At 37.9% G+C, this 27,938-nt stretch overlaps 1 protein-coding gene across 1 annotated transcript in view; it reads right to left on the reverse strand.

Moving 5' to 3' along the window:
- Positions 1 to 27,938, reverse strand: part of LOC121318681 (transcriptional regulator ATRX-like) — an 86,619-nt gene that overhangs the window by 52,519 nt on the left and 6,162 nt on the right. Inside the window, exons 2-10 of the mRNA XM_041255610.1 lie at positions 26,460 to 26,566; positions 26,106 to 26,161; positions 25,705 to 25,757; positions 24,921 to 25,042; positions 23,234 to 23,350; positions 22,624 to 22,733; positions 9,116 to 9,183; positions 5,961 to 8,233; positions 5,127 to 5,196 (exon numbers count right to left, since the gene is read on the reverse strand). Of these exons, the coding sequence (XP_041111544.1) occupies positions 5,127 to 5,196; positions 5,961 to 8,233; positions 9,116 to 9,183; positions 22,624 to 22,733; positions 23,234 to 23,350; positions 24,921 to 25,042; positions 25,705 to 25,757; positions 26,106 to 26,161; positions 26,460 to 26,566 (2,976 nt within the window). The remainder of the gene's footprint in view (positions 1 to 5,126; positions 5,197 to 5,960; positions 8,234 to 9,115; positions 9,184 to 22,623; positions 22,734 to 23,233; positions 23,351 to 24,920; positions 25,043 to 25,704; positions 25,758 to 26,105; positions 26,162 to 26,459; positions 26,567 to 27,938) is intronic.

The following is a 27,938-nucleotide window of genomic DNA, read 5'->3' on the forward strand; positions in this document are numbered from 1 at the left end:
AAACCCAAACAGCTAGTGCCTCTCAGGGATGAGCATAATTATTACATTTTGTAAGCTTGAGGAAGGATCATTTAAAATATTTAATTCAGAAGAATAAAGGCAAATTTGGAAATTGCTAAACTGTCTCCGAGTAGCCACTTGGATATTAACACTTTCTTCATCTATGCACAACCTATTAGAGGAAATTACTGTAGACAAAGATTTAGCGACAGTATTCAGTATTTATCGAATAACTGAAGTATCACCTAATCATAATACAATATATATTATAATATATATATATATATATATATATATATATATATATATATATATATATATATATAATATATATATATATATATATATATATATATAAATCTCTCCCTCTCTCAGACCTGTCAACTTTCCCTTATTTGCCAGGACACACTCGTTTTTTGGACACTTCTCCCAGAACTCTCAGGACAGATTTTCTCGTGTATTTTGAGCAAAATACTCTATTGTTAAACCCCTTCAGGTCAGCAAGCCTTTAATTTCTGCAAAAGTACATTTCGCGCTAACATTTTATGTACTAAAATCATGGATACTGTATTACTGCAATCCGTGCCTAAATCAAGTAGGGTTTAAGACCCTGCAGAGACCCGTGGCAGGCATGCATTCAGTGCATGAGGCAAGCTCACCTACGATGGCAGGGCATGCAATAAGCCTTCCTCAGTAATGTGCAGTATCAAACTCAGCCTTTAGGTTTGTTGTGTGATTAAAGTAACAACGGCAACTGTGTATGCTTTGCTGTCGTGCAAAATCAACTAGTGGACCTGTTTACAAAGCATTGGGTGCTGCCAAATCAGCCACCAGCAACTACAGTACAGTAAGAACAACCAGTGCCAAAAGAGAATTTCATTGTGAAGCATCTCGTGGTTTTTCGGTTTAATATTGTTCCTTTGTAAAAGCAATTAGAAGAAGCCGTGTATCACTATCATTCTACCAAGTAATAAGGTGGAATAGTTCCATGCTTTTGGTCTTATGTGGGTATTCACTTCAATTCAGGCCACTAAGATTTCAGTTTATTTTGAAAACTCAATGTTGACAGGTATGATATATTGTAATGACAATCACCACAACAATGCAACTGAGTAAAGAACATCTTTGCAGTTTTATTGGAATTATAACTTTCATGCAGAACTGGCTATATAAACTGTGCATGAAAGACAAATCAAACAAAGTTCTGATGTTTTAATCACTCTGGAAGCAAAACAAACAGTGTTTCAACTTCCTTTGTACATCATGAAAATAAACCAATCTACAATGATATTTCAGTGATCGGGAGAGCCTCATTAAATATAACCAATTAACACTGTAATTCAAGATAGGTACAAAAACATGCATTGGGGACATTTAACCATAAAAACAATGTAATTGAAACAAAAATAAAGAAATAAATCTACAATTGGTTCTAGACAGAGGCTTCTTCATTAACCCCCAACATGCCCGGGTTACTATTCATCTTTAAAGCCAAGTACAGACCTGCAGAATTTCATGAAACAGTTGCACTAAACTAGTTTCTACTTTATCCGTTTCACAAAATGGTTTCAAGTCTGTATCTTGCTTCTCACAAAGCTTAAGACAACTTCCACAAAACTAGAAAATATAAAGCTGCTACTATATAACTATCCTTTTCTTCCAAACACTTACAAAATGACAGGAAGATAAAAAGGGACCGGGGGGGGGATGATAAATCAAACCTGGATTTTATTTATTTTTTTATTAAGGAGCACTTCCCACCACCAGAGAATCTACCTGGATTACATCAACCACATAATATTCCAGGTAGTCCTTGGATAACCACATATAGATGGATGATGCAGTCCACAGAGACTCCTTATTGTTGGAAAACCCAGGTGTACTTATCACAGTGGGTTACAGGTTTCATATCAAACCAGTTTTACCCAAGATCATTCGCATCTAGCAGCAATATAAAAGGAAAAAAGGTGTACACCAAATCTATCATGGGATTTGCTGGAAAAAATGCAGAACCGGCAAACTTAACAGGGGTTACATTTCCACCTGCACCTTTCCCATCAGTACATTTTTCCTCAATTACTGTACATATGTACAAAGCATATGCACCAAAACTTTAGTAAAATATATTACATTTACTGATTAAATATCAAGACACACATTAAATAAAATGTAGTCGCAAGCAGAGCTCTGCTGGATATCATAAATACCTTCTTTTTTTTCTCAATTAGATGTGTAACCAACATGTTTACATTTTCAAATTTAATGTATATTCTCAGTGATCCCAATGGCACGATATGAGTTTAGGAAAAAGACAAAACAGTAAAATGTACCTCCCCATTCAAATGAAACAAGCTGCTGTTTTCCCCAGGCTGACATTACAACAGTTCAAAAAGGTGTACTGAAGATGACTTTGTTTTTTTTTTATTTTTTTTATTTGGTAAGCCACAGCCATTGACCCCCAATTTTCAGGAAATAAAGCATGGAAGTACCACAGCAAATCTCATCCAGAGTTTTATCTATTGGTACATAACTCAAATGTATTTCACATGGATTTCACATGAATTTTGAAATTTCTTTTTTTTTTTTTTTTCTCCCAGCTTTTTGAACTCACATTTATTAGAGCTATTGATTTTTTAGAGGAATGGCCAGAGATTTAACAGAAATGATACTACCAGTTACATTTACATTCATGGGCAAACTGTTCATATAGGTTATAGAGTCTACTCAACACAACTGATTGATCAGTTATACAAAAGTGCATTTGAGTTTCAATTACAACACATTCATGCATGGCTGAAATTGAAGAAAAAGAAAGGTCAGTCAGCCTGCCTTTGATTCTGAATACTGTTCTGAATATTGACACAACACAACTCTTTCCACAACCACGTGTTTTTTTTTGTTTTGTTTTTTCTGAATCCTGAAAGATTTTACAACTTTTCATGAATTAATCTTACATAAAGACAATTAAATGTAACAGCCATACTAGGGTTGGGCGATAATGGTACTTTTTTAATATTATCGTAAATAAAATGTATTGTGCTAGACAGATATAAAAGAGTATATAAAAGATACAGATATACCCAAAACTAGATTTGAGTTTTCCCTTTGGTTCACAACCCTCCATTTTCTGTTCTCTATCTAAATGTGATACCATTTGCAACGACTTGCATGTTAGTTACTTTGGATTTAGGATTTTATTTTTATATAACCTTTGTGCATAACACGAAGATTAAGCTCTGCACTGATCAATTTTAACTTCTAGGGAGGTCGTAGGTAGTAAACTTGGGGTTCAGTTCTTGTATGCAATTCCCGCTGTAGTCGGGTATATTCTCTTCAGGATGGCTGAGAGTAACCACAGACTGCAAACTTGCACAGAAGTACTTGTGCATACCAGCAACAAGTTCTGCATCTGAGAGTTCTCAGTACATGGGGTAACACTGCTACATGCAGACTTCAGATAAATATGAATGACGCTGTAAGATACTTAAATGAATGCTTAAACAATACATATAACAATTTTGCTGTACAGCTTGAGTTCACACATTATAAGCTTCTTATACTTCACTGGTTCCCGGTGTTTCAATAGTCAACTGTGAATATACTGCATGCGGGAGCTAGAGAATGGATCATAGAAATACCTAACCTATCAATTTACTTATCTGTCAACTGAAATTTTGAAAGGTCATATTTTATGTTTGGAGAGAGTGGTATGCTTGCTGTAGCAAGGCAATCAATAAAGAACGCAACATTATCGTTTATTTGCATGAGTGCAGTATCAGTACAGTTTAAAAATATATATTTTGACTTTGTTTTTACATTTTTAGAGAGCATATCAGGTCGACTAGGAAAGGGAGACACGAAACTGAGAAAGTAACATTTACAGAAAACTATAAAAACTGTAAACGGCCTTGTATTAGTGGAAGGAGACTTGCTGAACGCAGTACTAGCTAACTACATCGAGAGTAGCAACTTTCCAAACTGAAATATTATTATGGCAGGACTATGTGGCTGTGAAAATGGTGGAAAATATGGAAAGGAAAGTTTTTATTGTAAGACCAAATTTTTTTTTTTTTTTTTTTTTTTTTTTTTTTTTTACAGTGGCTCAAAGTAACATTACAGTCAAAATGTAAGGCTGTAGTTAATGCATACTCCACAAGTTTGCATTAAGTACGTACAGTATTTATTGAAAGTACTCATTGTATCTAAATTACTCAAATGACTCAAAACCTTATCTGGAGCACTGCTTACATGTAAAACAGACAAGACTAAAACTTGATATGGTTGACAAACGTGTATTTTGCCAAAATACGTATTAAAAAAACTTTGATCAGAATGTTAAATATATCATGATATACAACGTTTATCTTCTTGAACATCTAAAATACCATGAATTTTTTTTTTAGGTGTATCGCCCACCCCTAAGCCATACTACAGAAAAGATTTTTGGAAAAGCAGAACATGAGAAAAAGGGATTTAATGTTGCAACCCTTTTACTAATGAAAAAAATACTGTATGGACACAGACTGAGTATGGAAATAAATACTGTGAAAGGTACCTGCAAGAATGTGAAGCCAACCTTAAAGCACAAAACTGATAGTTCCTTTACATTTAAAATACACCCAGAATGCATTGTTATCAAGAAATACAAAATAAAAAAAAAAAAATGGGTGGACAAGTGCCCAAAGCAAATTTTCAGATAGCTCAAGTCAGTAGCTTTCCCTACATTCGAACATTTTGGTTTAAGGATGGCCCACTATACACGTACAAAAGACACACTACAAAGGCTACAGCACTGTCCACTACATCACAGCTCAGTTTTGGTTAAGTATTGTGCATGAACATATATTCCACCAACACTGGCAGACTTAAATTGGACAGCGCTGCAATATATTTATAACACACCCTAAGCAAGGGGTGTTCAAATGTTTCTCTCATACTTTGTCTTTGCCAGGATTGAGGTCTGTTTGGAGGCTGCTTGATCAATGCCACGGGCAGCTTGTGAGCGAGTCTTTACGTGGCAGGCAGTTCCAGTTTTTGCACCCCGCTTGGAGTTCCGTTGCTTTGCCTTGCTCCCACGCCTAGGGTGTGTTATAATCTTTTTTAAGTCCATTTTCTTGGAACCATACCTATTCTCAGGATCGTCATCGTCATCAGCAGCACCTAGAGCAAGACCAGATTTAACGTCTCCTTCATCCCCTGAAACAAAGAAGACCCAGAAGTGTCAGCTCATCCCTATACCCACATCCGCCCTTCACAACCTTAGACTTCTGAAATCACATGTTCTGAAGTCATACCAAATTGCATTTGTGCTTCACAAAGAACTTTTATAATTACAAGCAAAAAGCTGACTTTCACAGACTCTCTCTCTATGAGTGATGCATTAACCAGCTCTGAAGGTATTGTCTCATTCGACAAACCAATAGACCTAGATTCTGAAAACATGATTGATGTGTCAGTTGTCCCTTTTAAAACAGACATTGTCCAAAGCCATATAAAATGATGTTAAAGGTTACATGACAACGCTTCAGGTCACAATGCTGCAGTAATCACTAAGAGTCAAAAGCCTTTTTTATTTTTTATTTTATTTATATGACCTGTCTCCAGCTCTGTTATGGTGTCATTGTATTAGTTTTTATCCAACCAGAAGACCCTCTTTCTTAAATTTCCGTCAATATGGCTGAGAGAATTTAACAAAGCGGTCCCCAAACATACTTTAGATAGACCTGAATGCAAAGTACACTGGTCAAAAAAGAATAAAAAAAGGAATTAAATGAAATAGCAAAACTTAGACTTCTCAAAGTTCAGTCCTCTATCAATATTCATTTCTAACTTGACATTACTTCATGCATTGCAGCTGGAGCATTTTAGGGTTAGTGATAACCCAGTCCTAAATTACAGTGTGTATTTATTGATGAATTTGTTCAATTGTATATTTTAGCATAATGAAAGGGAGACATTACCCGATGACTGGCAAAAACTTTTGCCAATGGGACCAGCGATAGTTTCTGTGATCGACCGAATCTTCTGCTCATCGCTGCTTCCCGCAGAGTCCTGCTCGCCAGTCTGTTCTGCTGTTTCTGCTTCACTTGAAGACAAGTCAGAATTTATAACCTTCTTGGCTTTCGGTCGCTTCTCTTTGGTTTTTATCTTTTTTTTCTCTTGAGGAGTCTCATTGTCATCAGATGAAGAACCCTTCATCTCTTCCTCCTTCGGGCCTTTCTTACTCTTTCGACTGCCCTTCTTGGCAGTTTCTAATTTACTAAGACTCTTAATTTCCTTCTCCAAGTCAGAGTCATAATTAGAAGAATCAGAGGCATTCTGTTTTTTCTTTTTAACAGTTGACTTCTTCACATCAGGGTCAGATTCAGAAGTGGTTTTAATCTGTTTTCGCTTAGCAGCTTTCTTATCCTGGGACTGTGCAGTGCTTTTCCTGAGGCTAAACAAGCATTTCCTTTGCACGCTTTTTGGCGAGTCCTCATTGCTGTCTGCCTCGAGGGAACCGGGACTCTCATCTTCCACTTGTTTTAGGATGTCAGGAATGTCAGAATCGGAGGAATCTACAGCTTTGCTGCTGGAAGCCACCTGCCTCTCTGTGGTTTCTTTCTTTGCCTTTGCAGAAGATTCATCGGTAGACTTGGCTTTTGCTTTTTGGGAATGTTTGGGTTTGTCATTGTTCGTATCACTATCGTCTTCTGGCTGGGAAGACAGCTTTGTGTCAGCATGTCTCCTCAAGGGTGTAGTCTTTACACGTGGAGACCGCCTACATTGCAGACCCTCCTTTAAGGTTTCTGGATCTTCAGACTCTTCTTCATCTGAAATGACCCTTTTCAATTTCTCATCATTGCTTTCTTCTGCCTCTGAAACACTGGTAGAATCTGTTATTGAAACAGGAGTCAACTTCACAACAAGTTCTTTTGTCACTCTGATTGTAGATTTTACTTTGGAGTTGCTGCTATGCTTAGAAAATGTTTTCCGTGAAGTACTGCTCTTTGACAAGCTATTTTTTGCTGTTTTCCTGTTTTTTACAGAACTATCCTTAGTTACTTCTGCAACGCCAGAAGCATCCACCGAGGAGTCTGCTGCCTCAAAAAGTTCATCCGGAACAGATGATGGAACAGAGACAATTTCTTTATCTAGAGCACACTCATTGGCCTGTGCAGATTCATCTTCTTGACAATCCGTGCTTCTTCCAGACTCTGCTTTCTTTTCATTCTGCTCACTCTTTGAGTCATCATTTTCCCTGGGCTCAATTTCTCCAGGAGAAACAGCAGGCGATTCCTTCATTTCAACATCACTCTCCTGGTCAACGTCTTCCTTCATATCAGAATCTGGGTCATCGTGTTTGTCAGAATCAGCATTTTCCTCAATTGTATCATCAACTTTGTTCTGAATAACATTATCAGCAGCATCATCAACAGCACTCCACATTGTCTCCTCTCCACTGTTCTCAGCTGGGTTAACACGGCTCTCATCTGCACAGAGGGCATTCTCAATAGTGTCCTGTAAATTATCTTCAGCACCATTGTCAACATCACTGTTGGGCAGGTCAACATTGTCCTCAACTTCACTGACTTCCTTTTCCTGTTGCGATTTTAATCCTCCATTATTTACCTTACAGCCACTTTCTTCGCCATTCAAAAGTGCCAATTCCTTGAACTCCTCATCCAAATCTTCCTCTAGTGCAGCATGAGCATTCTTAAGGTCTCCAAGTACAGATTTGAAGGCTTTCAAATGTCTTAATCTAATTAAATTAGTAGGTAGCTTTTCAGTATCCTGCTGGAGAAATTTCACAAAAGTAGCATTCAAGCCAGTTGTTGTTTCTACTAGTTTTTTTGTCTTTTTAATCAATTCTTTTGGCACCTTCAGTGATTTGTAGGAAACTGTTATGGTGCCTGAAGCCAAGTTGTCCAAGCTGTTTTCTTTTCCATTACAGGTAGCTTTGACTTTCTGTGAATGTTTGTGCACACTGCCATCCTGGTTTGTCTTCTCATTTTCAGATTTGGGTTTCTTTCGGTGTTGTTGCCATAACTGCTCCAGGTTCTCCAGCACACTGTCACAAGCAGCGACCAGGTCCAGCAAAGGTTCAGAGTTACACACATAGCAGTACCACTTGCTGCTTTCATCCATAATACTTGACAGTTCTTTCCTACCAAGGTTGCGTAAAATACATTTTTTGCAGAAGGCGTTGTTACAAAAGTCACAACAAATAAGGTTTCCTCCTTCAGCACACCACCTGAAAGAAAAAAAATTCATTAAGCAAGTTTCGTCATTTCTAAAAAACTTTTAGATTGTCGAGCACTACAAATTTCAAATAAAATACGTATGGTTCTCACTGCTTCAGAGGGGTAGCCAGGCGGAATGATCAAGTTTAGCGCATTTAACATTCTGTTTAATGGACTGTAGCTCAGTTCTTATTTAAAATGTTATACATGTGCCTCTTTTGGATCCTAAAACAGTGCTTGTTTATATATATATATATATATATATATATATATATATATATATATATATATATATATATATATATATATATATATATATATATAAAATTAGTTACATAGGGTTCACCAGTTATACCGCATCCCTTTATAGGGCGGAATCAGTTATAATCGGTCGGGTTATGGCTCCCATTTGCTCCATAATGCCATTACAGTAGCCCTTTTATACTCATTATAAGGCAGAACACAAACAGCACTGTCTTGTAACTATGGCTCCCCACTATAGCGTTATAAAGCCTGAGCACTATACATAAATTTTAGAGTCATTCGTACACAAAGTTTAATGTGACGAGGTGCTTACCACAAAGGAATAGATAATTCAATATAATTGTCTCCGATACAACTGCCTGTAGTATCCACTTGTTTTCAGTAAAAGAAACCGGTGTGGCAGCACACTCCTGTAATCCTTTTAAGTACTCAATATCCCATTAAAACATCACTAACCAGCTCAATGAGGTGAAGTACTCGGTATCCCATTAAAACATCATTGAAATGGTCGTTATTTAAAGGATCTAAATGAGTGTACTGCCACACCAGTTTCTGTTGCTGGGGACAAATTACATCTTATTTATTTATATATAGGAGGTTATGTTTTATAGTGAAATTTGATAGGATACCTGCACTGTTCATCCATCCCATCTGCATCCTTACTTATATCATCACTCATATAATATTTATAACAACTCTGGAATAAAAAAACAAAAAAACAAAAGAACAAAGGTTATTTTCACAGGAGATGATTGTGTTTTTTTGGCATTTATTTTTCCAATTGAAAACTGTGTGACAAAATCAGTGGCGAAGAAAACACAGTGATAGTTTTTGTACTGTACATTGCAAAAAGGAAATAAAGGCAACACTGTACTTGTTCAATGCTACTGACATTTTCAGCAACTAACCAATATCTTCTTATACTTTCAGTGTATCAATGAAATTCAATATTTTAAAACACACTCTAAAAAGTAGTGTCTCACATTATCACCATTGTGATACTCAAGCCTGTTTATACATGGGCGTAACAAATTCAGGCAGATTTAGCCTTAGCTATTGTCTCAAATGAATTGCACATACAGCAAAAAAAAACAATCATGCCACAAGCATATTTCAAGGATGAAGCAATCAGAATTAAACATGCAATGGTCGAGAGCAGCGGTTCTCAATCTCTGGTCCGCCAGCTCCCTTCATGTGGTCCGTGGAAAGGTTACATAATTACAGAAGGGAAGCGGCAGCAGTTATAGATCCCATTGCAAACCCAAAATGAGACATTAAACTCAGCTACAGAGCCAAAACTTTCCGTCATATATAGTTTTGGAGGATCTAAAATGTACAGTGCCTATAGAAAGTCTACACCCCCTTTCAAAATGTTCATCTTTTGTTGCTTTTTAGCCTGGAATTAAAATGCTTTTTTTTTCATGTATCTACAAATCCTACCCCACAAATCCCAAGTGAAAAAAATATTCTAGAAACTTGTAGAAAATTAATTAAAAATAAAAACTGAAATAGCTTGGTTGGATAAGTGTCCACCCCCCTTGCAATAGCAATCCTAAATTAGCTCAGGTAACCAATCTCCTTCAAAATCACACACCAAGTTAAGTGGCCTCCACCTGTGTTAAATTGAAGTGATTCACATGATTTCAGGATAAATTCAGGATAAGGCACAGATCAGGAGATGGGTATGAAAAATTATCAAAAGGCCCGGAATATCCCTTGGAGCACGGTTAGACAATTATTAAGTGGAAGGTGTATGGCACCACCAAGACCCTGCCTAGGTCAGGCCATCCCTCTAAACTGGATGACCGAGCAAGGATGAGACTGATCAGAGAGGCTACCAAGAGGCCAATGGCAACTGTGCAAGAGTTACAGGCTCTTATGGCCAAGACTGGTCAAAGTGTGCATGTGACAACAATATCCCCAAGCACTCCATAAATCTGGCCTGTATGGTAGGGTGGCAAGAAGGAAGTCACTACTCAAGAAAGCCCACCTTGAATCCTGTTTCAAGTAAGGAAAAAAAACACTCGGGAGATTCTGTAGCCATGTGGCAAAAAGGGTTTTGTGGTCTGACGAAACTAAAATGGAACTTTTTGGTCTAAATGCAAAGAGTTACGTTTGGCGCAAACCCAACACAGCACATCACCCAAAGAACGCTATCCCTACTGTGAAGCACAGTGGTTGCAGAATCATGTTATGGGGATGTTTCCCATAGGCAGGGACTGGGGCACTTGTCAGGACAGAAGGGAAAATGAATGGAGCAAAGTTTAGGGAATTCCTTGAGGAAAACCTGCTGCCCTCTGCAAGAAGGCTGAAACTGGGATGGAAGTTCACCTTTCAGCATGACAATGACCAATAGCACACAGCCAAAGCTACGCTGGAGTGGCGAAGGAATAAAAAGGTAAATGTCCTTGAGTTGCCCAGTCAGAGCCCCAACCTAAATCCTATTGAAAATTTGTGGCATGACTTGATTGCTATCTTTCAACGCTACCCAAGGAACTTGACAGAGCTTGGACAGTTTTGTAAAGAAAAATGGTCAAATATTGCCAAATCTAGGTGTGCAAAGTTGGTAGAGACCTGTGGGAACAAATCAACAATTGATAATTTAATAACTGGGTTGATTAGTTCTCTCAATCATATTTAAATTGACGTGTTTCAAAGATCGAGGATTTACTATGAACACACATTACGCGCAGACACAAGGAATGGGTAATCAATAATAGTATTTTATTAAGTACACAAATAATAAACAGAAATCAGGAAGGTCAGAAAGTAAATCTTAGCCTAAAAGCACAAAACACAATTCAAAACCTCTCACTACATTCATGCCAGACTAGAAGTCAGTTGAAACATGACACCGCCTTTCCTCTAGAACATCAGCAGCACACAGCAGCCTGTGACATAGCTATTTTCTCACTCACACACACACAAATCCAGTGCAGAGTACATCTGAGATAATGCTGACAATCTTGAGAATATATCACATTGCTTATTAATGTTATATACATTAATTTTACTTTTAAAGAAATTTTTTATATAACATGAGGTAGATTACTTATAGTTACTTCAAGTTTCAGTAAAAAGTTATTTTGTATGCAAAGTGTGCAAACTAAATAATTAATAGTTCAATTCTATGTGAATGTGTTACAATTAATTAATTTAGTTCCATGAAAGGAAAATGTAACTGGAATTATACTCAACGGTTCCTTGACTTTTGGTCCGCTGGTTTGAAAACTCAATCTGTTGAAGTGTCCAGTACAAACGCTCCTCTCAGCCATAAAGTCTTCAATCCCATTTTGGATCAAACTCTGCAACAAAGTTTCAATTCTCGATACAATCAACAAACAGCTGCAACTAAGTCTCCAGTCCTCGGTATAGGATCCACAACAGTGCCCCTCTGCTCTCTCCACTTTATTGAATCTTTAGTTAGCAGGTAACAGGGCACAGTTTCTTTTGGATACTGTGGGGTTTAGGTGTACAGCAGATCCAGACTGGTTTGTCTGATGACAGTCGCTATAAGTTTTAGGGCAGTCTTCTCGCCGGGCCTCAGTCTTGTTGCTTGTGGTCGTTGACTCACTTGCAGCTTGCTTCCTCATCTTGGGTCCGTTCCAGGCAGAGTCCAGTCTTGGTTCTGTTTTTAGGCAGAGTCCCGGAGTTGCAGCTTTGCTTAGCAGAGTGACAGCACCTTGTTCAGCATTCGAAGTGCAGCGCAAAATGTTCAATTTTGCTTTGATTTTTTTAGTCTTTTTCACTCTGCTGAGAAGATACTTTCATGAGGTCATTTGTGTATCTTGCCGCTTTAAACTCCCAGTCCTTTGATGTTTTAATGTCCTTTTCCACCGGGACATCGTTAGTTTATATCTTCCTTGCGTCAAAACGATTGTTGTTGCTCGTGTGAATTATCTATACATATTTCAACTGTCCGCTCAGCCTAATCCAGTTCAGGCGCCAGTCCTCTAATCAGTAGGTCAGATGTTTGCAGGCATACTGAACTCAGAGGCCCTTTTCAAGACACAGCAGTTTGCCCTGTTTCTCGAGACACACAGTTTCATTAATGAATTCAGTTACATTTCTAATACATGTTCATGTATTATCATATTCAGGGAATATGTCCTGCAAACAGGAAACTGATCTGGGATGTCACTCTGAAGCCAACAATAGCCTTGAGAGTTCTGCAAAGTTCTGTGTCGAAGATGGGAGTCAGCGTTCACACATCAACAATAAGCCTGTCCCTACACAAAGCTGGCTTGTATGGACAGGAGGCTAGAAAGAAGCTATTACTCAAAAAGACTCATCTTAAAGCACGTATGGAGTTTGCAAAAAAGCATGTAGGTAACACTGCAGACATGTGGAAAAAGGTTTTGTGGTCAGACTAGAGAAAATTTAACTTCAGTCTGAACTCCAAGCGTTACGTCCGACACAAGCCCAACACGGCACATCATCCAGTCAACACCATCCCAACTGTCAAGCATGGTGGTGGCAGCATCATGTTATGAGGATGCTTCTCTTCAGCAGGGACTGGGAAGCTTGTCAGGATAGAGGGGAGAATGGATGGTGCAAAGCACAGGCGAATCCTTGAGGAAAACCTGTTTGAGTCAGCCAAAAATCTGAAACTTGGGAGGATATTCACATTTCAGTAGGACAATGACCCAAAGCACAAAGCCAAAGCCACACTGGAGTGGTTGAACAAGAAGAGAATTAATGCTCTTGAGTGGCCCAGTCAAATTCCTGACTTGAATCCAATCGAAAATTCATGGTGAGACTTGAAGATTGCAGTCACTCGACGATCCCCAACAAACTTATCAGAACTGGAGCAATTTTCCCATGAAGAATGGGCAATAATGTCACCATCCTACAGTGCAAAAGCTAGTAGAGACCTGTCAGTAATTGCTGCAAAAGGTGCTACTACTAAGTACTGGCTTAACCCTTTGCGGTCCTATGTCAGATCAGGTCTGACTACAATTTTCCCTTTTCAGTCATGTTAGACCCTGTCCAACACCATCAAAAAGACGTAAAGCACAGGTCTCCCGTAGTTTTTTCTCCAGAAAAAGCAGAGAAAAATCTTTCAATGGCCGATCGATAGGAGCCGGAAAAAAAAAAAAGGGGGGGGGGGGGGGGGGCGTATCTGATAGCCCCATGCACCACAGATATAATACAGATATAAAGACAGGAGACTGCTGCTTCTGCATCCAGCGCTCAAAGAATATCAAACATTTGCTGAGCTTTTAGAGATGTTATAGTAATAAAATAATGACTTGGATCACGTTATTGAGGAGTTTGGTGATAAAACAAGTGATCAGGAGAGGATTTATCAGTATGCATGTCTATAAAGAGGTATGTGAAAAATACAGCGAACATGGGGTGGGGCTTGGCTGGAGATGCAGTACTGAGTGTGCTTTTGCGATTCAGTGCTTTTTAAAACCTGTTTTTTACTCTGGAAAAAAACATTTTAAACCGTGCATGAAAATAAATTGGACTGGACGTGCCTGACAAGTGCGATAAATGGACTGCAAAGAGTTAAGGGGCTGAATACTTATGCAACCAGTAAATTTCATTTTGTACATTTTCTTTGCAAGTTTTGCTGACATTTAACCTCCTCCTCACATAAGTGTTCAGTTTAACCACTACGATTATAGATCACCAAGATTATAGCTGGAGATTCGTAGCTCTGACTGCTGGTACCTCATGGATATAACTTCAGATTAACTCACATAAAATCAATTTCTGCTGTAATCTTCAATTTAAACAATTTTTTTCCTCTCTGTAAATTCATGTTAATGTAAACTAGAACCGTTCTTTAAAACTTCAATCCTAAAATAACTTTGCTCAATCACTGCATTAAAACAAAGAAAGGCAAGTCTACGGTTATTCTTATACTGGCGATTTTTTTATTTATTTATTTTTTTTAACATGCTTATTTTTCAGTAAAACTATTCTGTTTATTGTGCGGTCCGCAGGACAGCAAAAATAAATAAATTCTGGTGGTCCGCATACAAAAGAGTTCGAGAACCACTGGTTAAGAGAATAATACTTTTTCATTAAGTGAAAACATTTATTATAAGAGCATACACATCAAAATGCAGACAGAATGTAATGTAACTAGGAGAAGCTGTGAAAAGCCTTTTGTACTTCTAAATGTGTGGTTGGACAGACAAAGCAATAATCAAATGTAGAAAGTAGGGAATTGTATTGTATTTTCCTCCTTTATTACAGGGGTAGGCAACCTCAACGTAACCAGGGGCCGCTGTGGCGGCCCACAAAACAGCCTGTGGGTCGCCACTAACAAAACTGAACAATTTTAACTCAATTATCAGGTTGTCATACCTACAAAATACCAAATGTACTTACAGAAACACACTGGGCAAAAGCATGGAGTACAATTATACTGTGTTTATTAAAAAAGGAAATCTTTGAACAAAGACATTACCGCTATACAGCTGCCATCATCTTTTCAGTCAACAATATTAAACCACACAGAACTCACAATGTAAAACTACGGTTCAAACAATGCTTAACAATAATCTGTGCAACAGCAAAGAAATTACTATTTAAATGGGTTTCATTTACTTTCTCAAAGGAAAAAAAACTCCATACAATGAAAAATAAGTGCGCAGATTAGTATTTTGAAGGTAGGTGGATTCCCACCAAAAGCAGCCATAAACACACAAATGCAGGTTTAATCTATTCCCATAACATTACATGTGGTTACTAAATTGTACATATTACTCTCATCAAGGAAAAAACAAAACACCTCTAACAAATTAAAACAAACAATTTCATTTGGCCAACTTCACCTCTATCGTTCCGCTGGCTCAGCACTTTGCATACGGTTACTGCATAAGCACTGACTACGTACTTCCACGTGATGTTGACTGTGTGCCTTGGAACTGTTGCCTAGCAACCATTGACAAACTGCGTGCAGTGTGAGTAAAACACTCCAGCTACAACAAAGAAGCTGGCTGCGCAAGTGCCAAGGCGAGGGATTTAATTAATGTTTTTTTTTTTTTTTTTTTTTTTTTTTTTTTTTTTTTTTTTTTTTAAATGTAATACATTGACAGAAACTCAGAGGGGCCGCCACCAAACCTCAAATGGGCCTCCGTTTGCCGAAACCTGCTTCATTACATCTAATATTAGAACTGTTGGTTAAGCCTCCAAATAGCACTCAATTAATTGGGCACACATTATAAATCATCTGAATAAATATCAATGATTGTACGGCCCACAGAAATTTCCCCTCCCATCGACGTGATTTTAATATCACTGCTGTTCAGTAAAAGCTTGTGCAAAACAACTGAATGTGTGGGGTAATTAACTAATACAATTTTGCAAGTGGTACTGTAGGAGTACCGGCATAAACACATTTTATCAGCTACTTCCATGGACTAGATGTGGTCCTCAAATCAGGAAACCAAGATGCCGCATGCAGCCCGATTAGAAAAATACATCACACAAAAAAAAAATAAATAAATAAATAAAAATTCCCAGGTTTAAAGTGCAAACTATACACAAGTGATTTTTTTGCTATGTAAAATCTTGGGCGGACCGCCTAATCGTTATTTCGAGCCACCCAAGAAAAAATCCTGAAAATTGCATTTAAATCATCTCAATACAAGCCTATTTTTAGAAGGGCGGAACGAGTAGTGCATTTTCATGCGATGTGGTCATCTCCCTCCCCCATCTCCCCCGACCCAACAGGGGTCGCGTGTCATTCCGTTAAGTCTGCGGTCAGCAGTAGCGACAGTAGAGTGAGGCAAGTCGAGTGAACTCCCGCCTCTGCTGTGAATTAGTGGTCAAGTGGATTCAGAGGAGAGTAGGCGGTGAATTCGAAGGAGAAAGATAAACTGTAGTCACAATGGACAAGACCGGAAAAATTACTCAGTTCTTCAGACCGGCAAAGAGAGCACGAGTGGTAGAAGATGACGGTGAAACGGCAAGGTAATCACAAAGGTTAACTGCCGTGGCAAAAACTTATGTTAGATGGACAAACTGATCTTTCGTTGAGAAAGTAAAGGACGTGACAGCTCTGATGATTGACGGTTAAATCAGTTGTATCAACAAAATAAAATATCCAGACAGCAGTCAGAGGGACTGACTCCGGAAAGAGGAAACGCTAATTTTTGATAGCAAAGAATGTCTGTAAGCTACGCTTGTACCATCACCTCAGGCCAGGGTTGCCACCTTTTATAGCTAACTATTTGAATACACAGGGTGCAACCTTTTTGTGAATTAGATTACCCAAACTGCAGTCCCTTACGCTACCAAGAGTAAAAAGGCAAATGCGTGTGCAGAAGCAGACAGCATAACAGTGTAAGCCTGTAAAGTTTAGCCGGGTTCACAAAGTGTTCAATGTCCAGGACGATTTCTTCGCTCTGTACCCCTTTCCTTGGCACAATATTTACACAATAGTGTACATATTGTAACCTGGCCAAAATAGAAAATAAATTCCAACATTACAATAGTTTAACACTACGAATTACAACTAGCCATCAAGTACTGACATTAGATGAATCGAAGTCAATTTACTTTATTTATTCAATAACACGTAAATAATTCAAAACAAGGAACACTTGCTATATACATGTTAAGTGGCTGAAGTAACATATATTGAGAGGCTTCATTTAGCCACTTTCTTTTGAGACGTGGACTCTCTTTGGTTACCACACACAGTTAGAAACATACTGAAAATAAAAACCATCATGAAAAAATATATAAATATATTGGGTCAGACAAAATTGCATCCGGGCCAGTAAAAACACTTGCTCAGTGGCCCGAGGGGCCAGTAGTTAAAAATCTAAACATAGAGCCCTGCATGTCTTGTGATTCATCATAATAACATGACATGATACCTATGTCTGAGGTAGGTCTGAAAAATCTGATCTTTATTTCCCAGTAAATTATTCTTTTTCAGTTCACCTAGTCATTAGCTCATGCAAAATTGCAGAAAATGGGATTTAAAAAGCCCAAAATTTCTCAGATGGGCCCTACCAAAGGTTTTATAATGTTACTCCAGGCCAAAACCTGGCATCCCTGGAACTATATAGGCCAAATCTGAATGTTAGGAAGGGGCATGGGTGTTAAGCTGCCTGTGACAACGAAGCCGGACTGACCGCGCTTAGTCACCATCTATGCCTCTTTTTGAGCCAGAAAAAACCCTGTATACAGTCTGTTTTCTTCAACGTACACAACTTATCTGAATCCAAAGCGTTGTGCTTTTTGTTTACATCGAATACACAGAGGGTGCGTACTTAAAGCATTTTCAAATCGGATTCGCTGGTAGTCAGGATGGGACCAGCAAATCTGATGCTAGCTAACACTTATCCACTTCAACACCATGACATATGCACCTACATCAAATGAAAACCCACTTGCAGTATCATGCCATACCTGCGTACATCAAGTTTCTCATTCTATTCTATGATCAGTCTAGAGTTTCAGGTTTAATTTTCCAAGGCAGTGTAGAATGTGCAATGAAAGTCAGGGGAGGGTCAGGTGACATTTGTATGTGTAATTTTCTATATATACAGATCTGGAAAAAATTGAGACCAATGCAAATTTTTCTTAAATCAGAGTCTCTACATGTATGGCAGCCATTCCATTCCAGTGTCTGTTGAATTCCAACATAGGCACACCTCATTCTACTGAATGAGGTACTGATTAGGGGATCACCTGAACCAAATCTTATTTAACGAGGAAAAGTATAAAAAACACTCCTGTGGTCATCACTATCCTCTTGCAATAGGACCAGCTGGATGGCAAAACAGTGCTAGTAGTACCTCAAAAGTAATTGGAATAAAAAAATAACTATTGACCATGCCCAAAGAGTTGAAAAGGAAAGTTTTGAGTGAGGAAAAGAAGGGTTCAATTCTGGCTTTACTGGCAGAGGGATACAGTGAGTGTCAGGTTGCTTCCATCCTTAAAATTTCAAAGATGGCAGTTCATAAGAACAAGGTCAAGTAGCACACATTGAGGACAACAAAGCTACAGACCGGCAGAGGGCGAAAACGACTCTCCACTGACAGGGATGACCGCCAACTCATTCGAATGCCACTCAGCAACCGTAGGATGACATCAAGTGACCTACAAAAAGAATGGCAAACGGCAGCTGGGGTGAAGTGCACGGCGAGGACGGTTCAAAACAGGCTCCTAGGGGCAGGGCTGAAGTTGTGCAAAGCTAGAAAAAAGCCCTTCATCAATGAGAAGCAAAGAAGAGCTAGGCTGAGGTTTGCAAAAGACCATAAGGATTGGACCGTAGAGGACTGGAGTAAGGTCATCTCTGATGAGTCCAATTTTAAGCTTTGCCCAACACCTGGTCGTCTAATGGTTAGACGGAGACCTGGAGAGGCCTACATGCCACAGTGTCTCGCACCCACTGTGAAATGTGGTGGAGGATCAGTGATGATCTGGGGGTGCTTCAGAAAGGCTAGAATCGGGCAGATTTGTCTTTGTGAAGGACGCATGAATCAAGCCAAGTACAAGGTTGTCCTGGAAGAAAACTTGCTTCCTTCTGCTCTGACAATGTTCCCCAACTCTGAGGATTGGTTTTTCCAGCAGAACAATGCTCCATGCCACACAGCCAGGTCAATCAAGGTGTGGATGGAGGACCACCAGATCAAGACCCTGTCATGGCCAGCCCAATCTCCAGACCTGAACCCCATTGAAAACCTCTGGAATGTGATCAAGAGGAAGATGGATGGTCACAAGCCATCAAACAAAGCCGAGCTGCTTGAATTTTTGCGCCAGGAGTGGCATAAAGTCACCCAACATCTATGTGAAAGACTGGTGGAGAGCAGGCCAAGACGCATATAAGCTGTGATTGAAAATCAGGGTTATTCCACCAAATATTGATTTCTGAACTCTTCCTAAGTTAAAACATTAGTATTGTGTTGTTTAAAAATGAATCAGAACTTATTTTCTTTGCATTATTCGAGGTCTGACAACACTGCATCTTTTTTGTTATTTTGACCAGTTGTCATTTTCTGCAAATAAATGCTCTAAATGACAATATTTTTATTTGGAATTTGGGAGAAATGTTGTCAATAGTTTATAGAATAAAACAAAAATGTTCATTTTACCCAAACACATACCTATAAATAGTAAAACCAGAGAAACTGATAATTTTGCAGTGGTCTCTTAATTTTTTCCAGAGCTGTGTGTGTGTGTATGTATATATAGTTTTAAATTATTATTTTTTTTGTTTTATTATTAGTTTTACTTGTTTAGTTGTAGTTTATATAGTTTTTAGTGAAAGCTAAACATGGCAACGTATGTGGAAAGCGACAGCAGGAGTGAAGTTGGTTTGGAGAATTTCGATACCAGCAATAGCGATGCAGACTTATCACTTGGCGATGATGATGAAGAGGATGTGGAGCCAAGAATAATACAAACTGCACAAACAAAAGAGCATGCAGCTACTTTACAGGTAAGCCAGCTGCAAACGGGAAGCTGTTTGGTTTGAATTGGCAGTGCTGTGACAAAACACTATCAAAACACAGCACCGGGTACAGGCAATGCAGCAGCCAGATCCATCACAATGCCTGCGCAAAGTAGCCGTGTACACGCATTTGTGACTATCCCTCCAACAAAAGTGAAGCAGAGACCTCAAAAAGAAAGGACACAAGAAAAAAGTGCAGTGGTAGCAAAGGCAACCCCGGGTTCTGTAGTATTGAACATTTCAATAAAAGGCATAAAGCTAGTCGATAAGGCACACATTTTGATGTTAGATTTTTATTTGATAATAATTACTGTTTACTGATTATTATTGTTATTAACAGCGTTTTGTTTTCATTGTTAAAAAAAAAGTTTGTTTTTTTTTCTCTGTTTTGAACATGGGCAAGTAGTACACAGGAGCATAAAGGGTTCATGAAAAACAGTTCAGGTCATTTATTTGTGTTTTGTTCATCGTATGTTAACATTTTACAGCAGTTACAGGTTTGAAAACATTATTTTCAAAATCTGGTAACTGGGAAAGGGTTTCATTTTTACATCTGGAATTGAAGTGGTTAAGCAGGTATGCTCGTCATACCCAACTATGTAAATCTAATTATTGAATCGATTATCCAGTATTTACCTCTATGCATACAATGATGATTGGAATCAATTGAAAAATCGATTTGATTTATTCATAGCAGCCAATTTTCCCAGTTTCAATTTGAGGAACAAATAAAATTACACTGTTGTACCGTAGAAAAATGACACGAAACAGTATTGTAGATTAACCACGGAGCTTGTTTATTGTGTTGCGCACTGTATAACACTTAAGATGGCACATCTGTCATACACATGCCACCACTCGCTTACGGCATCACACATCCTGGCAACAGCAAGCACGACACAACACTCCACGGCATCAGACAACATGTAACCCAGCAACCACAACAGCAATGAACATTGCCTGGCATGTCAAAAAATATGGGGTCTGATCAGCATTTCTGATCTGTCCAAGCTGGTACTGTTTTAAGAAATGCTGAAATTGTAAATGTTTTTCTTGGAATTCCTCAGGAAGCTTGGTTTGTTTTTTCTCAGCAGTGTTACGTAGCTGCTCGTGCATTCGGGCAGACATCTTTCCTGTCATTTCTCGGCAGAGTCACATTGCTGTTTCTCAGGTGGTCATGTCTTTTGTTGGCGATTTTTAATACACGCATCACTATGCTGCACTCGAAATAGACGCAGGATATTTTTGAGAAGCAAAAAATGGTTAAAAAAAAAAGCGTGTCTTAATTCGAAGGACTATGGCAATTACAATCTGCATTATGCAACCTGTTGACATTTTCATTGCAGTTGTTTACTGTTGTACCACGTGCATATTATTATGCTATAATAACTAAGTCATAGGTTCAATAACGAATGTTAAATTGCGAGAAATCCTTTTAGTTTTCACCAGGGTACCTTTTTTTAAAACATTTGTTTGGTATATTTTATGATTTTACAAAAACAGAAAGGAATTTTTGTTCGGATAAAAATGTAGTAGCGTGTTCTGGCAAGGGTGTGGAAATAAATATAGTTTTCACTCCGTCTCAAATAAGTCTATAACACTGAGAGACAGTGTGGTGAAAATGGTTCTAAAATGCTTAAAACCCTAAAACATAAATAAAGGTAAGAAGCAATGTCAAGATACAGTCAAATCCGCTTACGTCACTTCTGTTAATGTCACACTCCGTTTATTATCATCAAATTGAAATATCCTGGCCCGAATATAATCTAAATCAATGGAAACAAACTCCTGATTATATCACTTCTGTTACTGTCACACTCCATCTGTACTGCATCTCCAGCCAAGCCCCACCCCATGTTCGCTGTATTTTTCACATACCTCTAAAGACATGCATACTGATAAATGCTCTCCCGATCACTCGTTTTATCACCAAAGTCCTCAATAATGCAATCCAAGTCATTACTTTATTACTATAACATCTCAAAAAGCTCTGAATGTCTGTGATATTCTTTGAGCGCTGGATGCTGAAGCAGCTATCTCCTTTGTTATGTGTCCACATTATTTCTGTGGGGCAGGAGCTATCTGTATTGCTCATATAAGCCCCCTTTTTATTCGGCTTCATTCGGCTCCTATCGGTCTCACTTGGCCACTGAAAGGTTTTCTCAGCTTCTTCCGGAGAAAAAACGACTAGAGACCTATGCTTTATGTCTTTTTGATGATGTCGGACAGGATCCGACATAGGACTGGAAAGGGAAAATTGTAATGTCGTACGTCGTAAATGCATTGAACAGTGCAGTGTTAAAATAACTACAACTTTTACGCATGCTTTCCTGTTTAAAAATGTTATCGTTTACATTGATATGCCGACGCATTTATATATTAACAGCATTTTCACGAGTTTGGTCTAATAAAGCATATTGGAACTAGAAAAAAAAAAAGTGTACAGTATATTAATGCCAAAAAGCGCATGTGGTAGTTTCTGGAGTTTTTCATACAGTAAACTGAAAGAAAGTACTATTAAAGCTGTTTGGGGTTTTCTTCTATTTACGGAAGCATAATGCATTATTTTTACTAAGTTATTAGCTAACTTCTGATAATGTCAACTCTGTTTATTGTCACTGTTTTTGCTCAGTCATTTCAATGTGACATGCAACAATATCATGTGTACATTTTTTTTTTTTTTTAAATCAAAAGCATCGATTTACATACCTTACAGACAAGAACTTTAAGTGCAGGATGCTGATAAAATGAATCCTTTTGGAAATGGTTCACTTGTTGCCCACAGGAAGTACAGCTGACGATGCCATGCATGCTTTCTTCTGCAAAAACAAATAACAAATATCTATCTACATATCTATCTATCAGGACATTTCAGGGAAAAATGCCATTCAGCTGTGCAGAAACAATGTTTAACACAGTACAATACTTGTTTTTCAAGAATTCTGTGGATGGAAAAATTTACAGCAAAACCCATTTACATCGCCTATTTTCAAGACTCCCCCACTGATATATGAAAGACAACAATCTAAAGAGAATATGTAATCCACAGTGAAATTCACCCTTCTTGAGAAACACTTCCATGCAATAGACCGCAATGTTACTATCTATAAATACATTAACACCCAAACTGAGGTCAGAGGCACTAAAATTACCATTCTGCATCCATAAACCTTTTACATGCACCTCTAAAGGAATAGTATACTAACATGTCAACATTTATTTCAAGATCATAACCCACAGGGTTTAACAGTATCCATTATGGCAGTGCAAAACACAGCAATGGCCATTACACTCCCCTCACTGGAGAACAATTTCTTACCCCCTCGCTTTTTTGAACTTTCTGCTTTAGGTTTGGCAGTTTTACTTCTGAACTCTGGCCCTCTGAAATCATCTTTTGCTTCATTTGACACTGGCTCAGGCTCAACCACCACTGTTCCTAGAAAAAAATATTATTTCATGATTAACTCCGTCATCCTCCAAGAAACATTACCTGACAAACAAAAACACAGCTACATTCAAAAATGTGAAAGACAGGGCAGACAAGTGGAAAAATAAGGGTGGAATTAGTGCTGGGAAAAACACAGGATTTTCATGTTTGGATATTCGCTCTATTTAAATATTCGTTTGTTTTCCAAAACAATAAAAGCCATTATATTGCTCAGAACGCAGGCAGTGAGAGCATAGCAGGAGCGTGTGGCCCGTATGTGTGCCTTTATTTTACAAGACGTTACAATACGTAACACGTTAAAGTAGAAAAATATCCCTGGAGTAAAAACGTTGTGTTGGCCTTACTTTACCAGTGAATTAACTACAAAACAGCAGTTCAAGTTCAACGTTGTTTTGTTCATTCCCAAAATAAATATTACATAAAGTTGAAACCGCATTTTCCCCCCCCATTTCTTGCCATTGCTGTTTCTTCACGGTAAACAGTGGCCATAGACACGTTTTCATAAAGTACTAAAATTAGGTTTACTTGTGCCTTTTTGTAGCTTAAGAAGCAAACGAAAACTGAAATTTAACTTTAAACACTTCAAATAAAACAAACATGTAAATGGCGTTGTAAAAACAAGGGGGAGAAAAACCTCAGTTTCTTGTTTATTACATTCCACATAACACAAAGTCGTAACAAAAATTCATAGAATATATAAAAATCAACATAAAAACCACCACACAGTATTTCCAGCAAGTTGGGTATTGTTTAAGCGAGGCATTTCAGAATGACGTGCTTGCCTTTTTTCTCTCATGAGATTCTGACTCGCTCTAAAGCAGCACAATACATTTTTTACCCAGATGGCCTTCCACAGAGATCACTATGCTTGCATGTGCATTAACTGGTTTGTTTACTTTTTGCTGTCTAAAACTTAGAGGCTCAAAGCTGCGGTGTTGATCCTGTGTGCTTTTATTATTATTAATAATTTTTATTATTATTTATTTACTTATTTCATTTTTTTTATATATATTCTTACTTACACTGCATTTTTTCATTTGCCATTTTTTAAACTGTTGCGCAACTTCTGGTTAAGTGGTAAATAAGTGCATGGTATTTCTGTCATTTCTAGCAAATACAAACATCTGATTATTGTATCCAAACATGTAAAAAAAAAAAAAATTTGTTTGAATATTCAAATATTTGTAACAGCACTAGGTGCAACAGGTCCTTTTCTTATTAGACTAATTATCTGGATGGCCTAGAATTCTGTTTTAAACGCAAATCTCTCTGCGTTGATGGCGTTAAGGACACAACCACAATTAACCATTGAAAAGTGGATACAGATGCCCCTCAGTTCTCTATGCTAGTGAACACTATAAATCAGTAATGCTACACCAAGGAGTAGCAGATGGGTTTAGTTTAGACAACTACATGTAAAAGCCAGTCCAAAGAGTAGAATACATTCCATTCCAAGGGGGTGAATCGTTCAAGCCTTAATTCAGCATTATCCTTTAAATCTTGGAAGGTCAATTTACCATTTAATAAAGTCCTACTTCAAATACTGTATAATAATTACCCTTTGGCAATCTTTTCACATCCAATTTATTCTTTGATGTTCTGAACTTCTCCCCATTGCCACTTTCCTGTGAATGATCCGAATCATCTGATCCAGTGTATTTGGTTACTACTGAAGGTTTCCTGTAAAGGTAAAAAAATGCTCCATTACTTTATGGTTAAAACTCTAGCAAAATAACATTTGCTGAAAACCCGTACGTCAAACAGTAAAACCTATATAAAAACACCACCTGTCTAGTGACCACTCTGGTCTTCTATTGCCCATGTTATCGAAAGCGGAGCTAAAAAAACAAATAAAAATAGAGCAATTTTAGATGGGCCAGGAACCTGCTCAGAATCTTTCACCTTAGTTTCCTTGCGTCCTCAGAAGCTATCCTCTCCGTCAAAAGAAAATGACAAATAAGGTGGAATCGCCAACCCTCATTCTCCTTACACACCTAGTCTTCAGCTGTGTTTCCATGGCCCTAAACATAGTCCTACAAAACCATTCTAATGCATGTTCTACCTTCCCTTTGCTAGAGTGACCATATGGCTTCATGTTCATAGAGACAGTTTAGATTTTTTTAAACTTACATCACAATGCATTCTGGTACCTTTTACCTGTCTCAGGTATCTTTCACTTATCTTAGAAGATGCAGGACTACATTTACCAAAATGCATTGCAAGTTAAAAAGCCTGAATTGTTCCAAACTTCTCAGTGAGCACGGAGTGATATGGTCATCCTACCCATGCAAATGAGCTCAATCAAATGGTTATCGAAACCTTCAACGGAAACCAAAACTAACCTTTTTGAACGAGAAGATGATGGAGACTTCAAACTCTCACATGAGCTGCCAGGCTGGAAAACAAGATGAAGAAGAGTCAGTAACTGCCATACAGAAACAAGACTTGTCAAATTAAAACTGGAGTAACATAAGATCAAGAAATAGTAGTTTCATATAAAAATATGTCAGTGTGCTTGATATGTACAGGGCATTTTATAAAGCGATTTAGCAAATTAGGCAACTAATTTACTTTTAACCCAGATAAAAACACCCTGCCCTAAACTAATTTTACAACAAGTAAGCTATGCCCAGTGTAAGAACACAAACCACAGCCGATCTGACATTCAAGCCCAGACTCTAACTCTCTTCCTCCTCAAGAACACAAAACAATGCTGAGAGAAACAGTGTATGACAAAACTCACCTCCTCCATGTTTTGCTCCTTGTTGTGCAATCTACTATCACTCCTGTTACTTTTACCTGGGGGTGAAAGCATTCAGTTTTAAATTTAATACTGATGCAAAAATAATAAAATGTGTATACAAAAACAGGATGGCCATAATTGTCAGTTATATAAAAAAGGTAAAGACCACACTTAAACAACTACACTGGTTTACAAGTTTTAGAAGCTTTAAAACAAAAACATTGGTCATGGAAAGGTTTGTTAATGCAGTCACAAACAAGCATGTGTGACAGCAATTCAGTATGATGAACATTAGATCACAGCAGCAGGCTTCAATGGCAAATACAGGAAATGACACATTTCTTATGGACTTACCAAATGATCTATCTGAAGCTGGGGGTGAATTTGTTTCCTCAGATTCTTCTGATGAATGAGCCAAATATTCATGAAGTTTCTCCACCAATGTATTCAACTTGCTCGTACTACAAAGAAAAAGCAAAAACAAGGGTATTTTATTTTGTTGTTATTTTATTTTATTTTGCAACAAAGCACATTTTTCCTGCACCAATATTACCAAAATCAGTATGCATTTTCCATTTTATGCACAGTATTTTTTCTGAAGAAAATCAAAGAATATAGCTGTGTACTAAACATGAAGACATTAGCTAAGACTGCACAGTCTATGCAGCCACCACTTCACAAGGCCACAGCCTCAACATGGCAGCCATATTAGGTGGTCTCTAACACATTAGGTGTGCAGGGTTTACATAATCCTGAAAACAAAAAGTCACTATCTCAAACTGTTTAGAGACAGGGGGCTTTGAAACTGTGCAGAGCAGCTTTGCACAGGAATCACAGAATACATAAATTTGTCAGGTATGAATTCAATATCGAAGCGTTGGGTTTTAATCATCCAGAAACCAAAAAAATAAATCACATTACTCTAATATGGGCAGCCATCTTGGGTCACAGGCCACTCCTTGCGTTCCAGGAGTTTCCATACTACTGAAAACATGAAGTTCCCAGTTTATACAGTTCATGACATAATAGAAGTAGATGGTGCGTCAGCAGTGGGTTTTCAAACACACGCTCTCCGGTGCGCCTCTATCATAAAATTGTCTAATGTTCTTATGCTTTAAACGTATGGCTCGTTACTTTTTTTGGACTTCTCGTAAATTGTATTGTCATTATATAATTAGGGCTTCTGATTTTCGGTTTTAACCAATTAAAAATGAATTTAAAAAAAAAACACCCCACGATACAAAAAAATGAAATCGATTAAATCAGACACCGGAAATGGTTACTCAATTCACACTGACTTCACCCCTTTTCCCATTAAAAAAAGCCTACTGCAAAAAAACTAAAACAAACTACCTTTCTGTGCAGTTGGGCAATGCCCCTCCTTCCTGACTTGTATCTATCACTGATTAATTCTGAATACTTTAAACCCACCCCAACTACAGAGTGGCAGCAAACTAACATTTCTATTGGAGACTTCGCTTGCGAGATTTAAACCGAGATTACAACTACAGTAGAAGGCTTGTTCGCGGGATTTAAAGCTATATTACAGTGAAAATTTAAAACAGTATTGCAAATTGTGGCAAAATGTAAAACAATGCCTAAACCACAAAACCCCCAGAAGAATGTTCCCGTGAACATAAGGGTTTTGTTGAGGAAGACAAAGGAAAGAAGGTACAACCAAGTGTGCAAGTAGGTTACTACTATTGTGACAGAAAAAAAAAGTCAAGTATTTTGGAAAGTAACCGAAAACAATAAAAAGGTAGAAACGATAACGAATGGTTTCATAATTAACACATCATGACATGCCCAGTGGTTAAAACATAATTTTCAAAC

Source organism: Polyodon spathula, chromosome 7 (assembly GCF_017654505.1).
Source record: "Polyodon spathula isolate WHYD16114869_AA chromosome 7, ASM1765450v1, whole genome shotgun sequence".
Taxonomy (NCBI): domain Eukaryota; kingdom Metazoa; phylum Chordata; class Actinopteri; order Acipenseriformes; family Polyodontidae; genus Polyodon; species Polyodon spathula.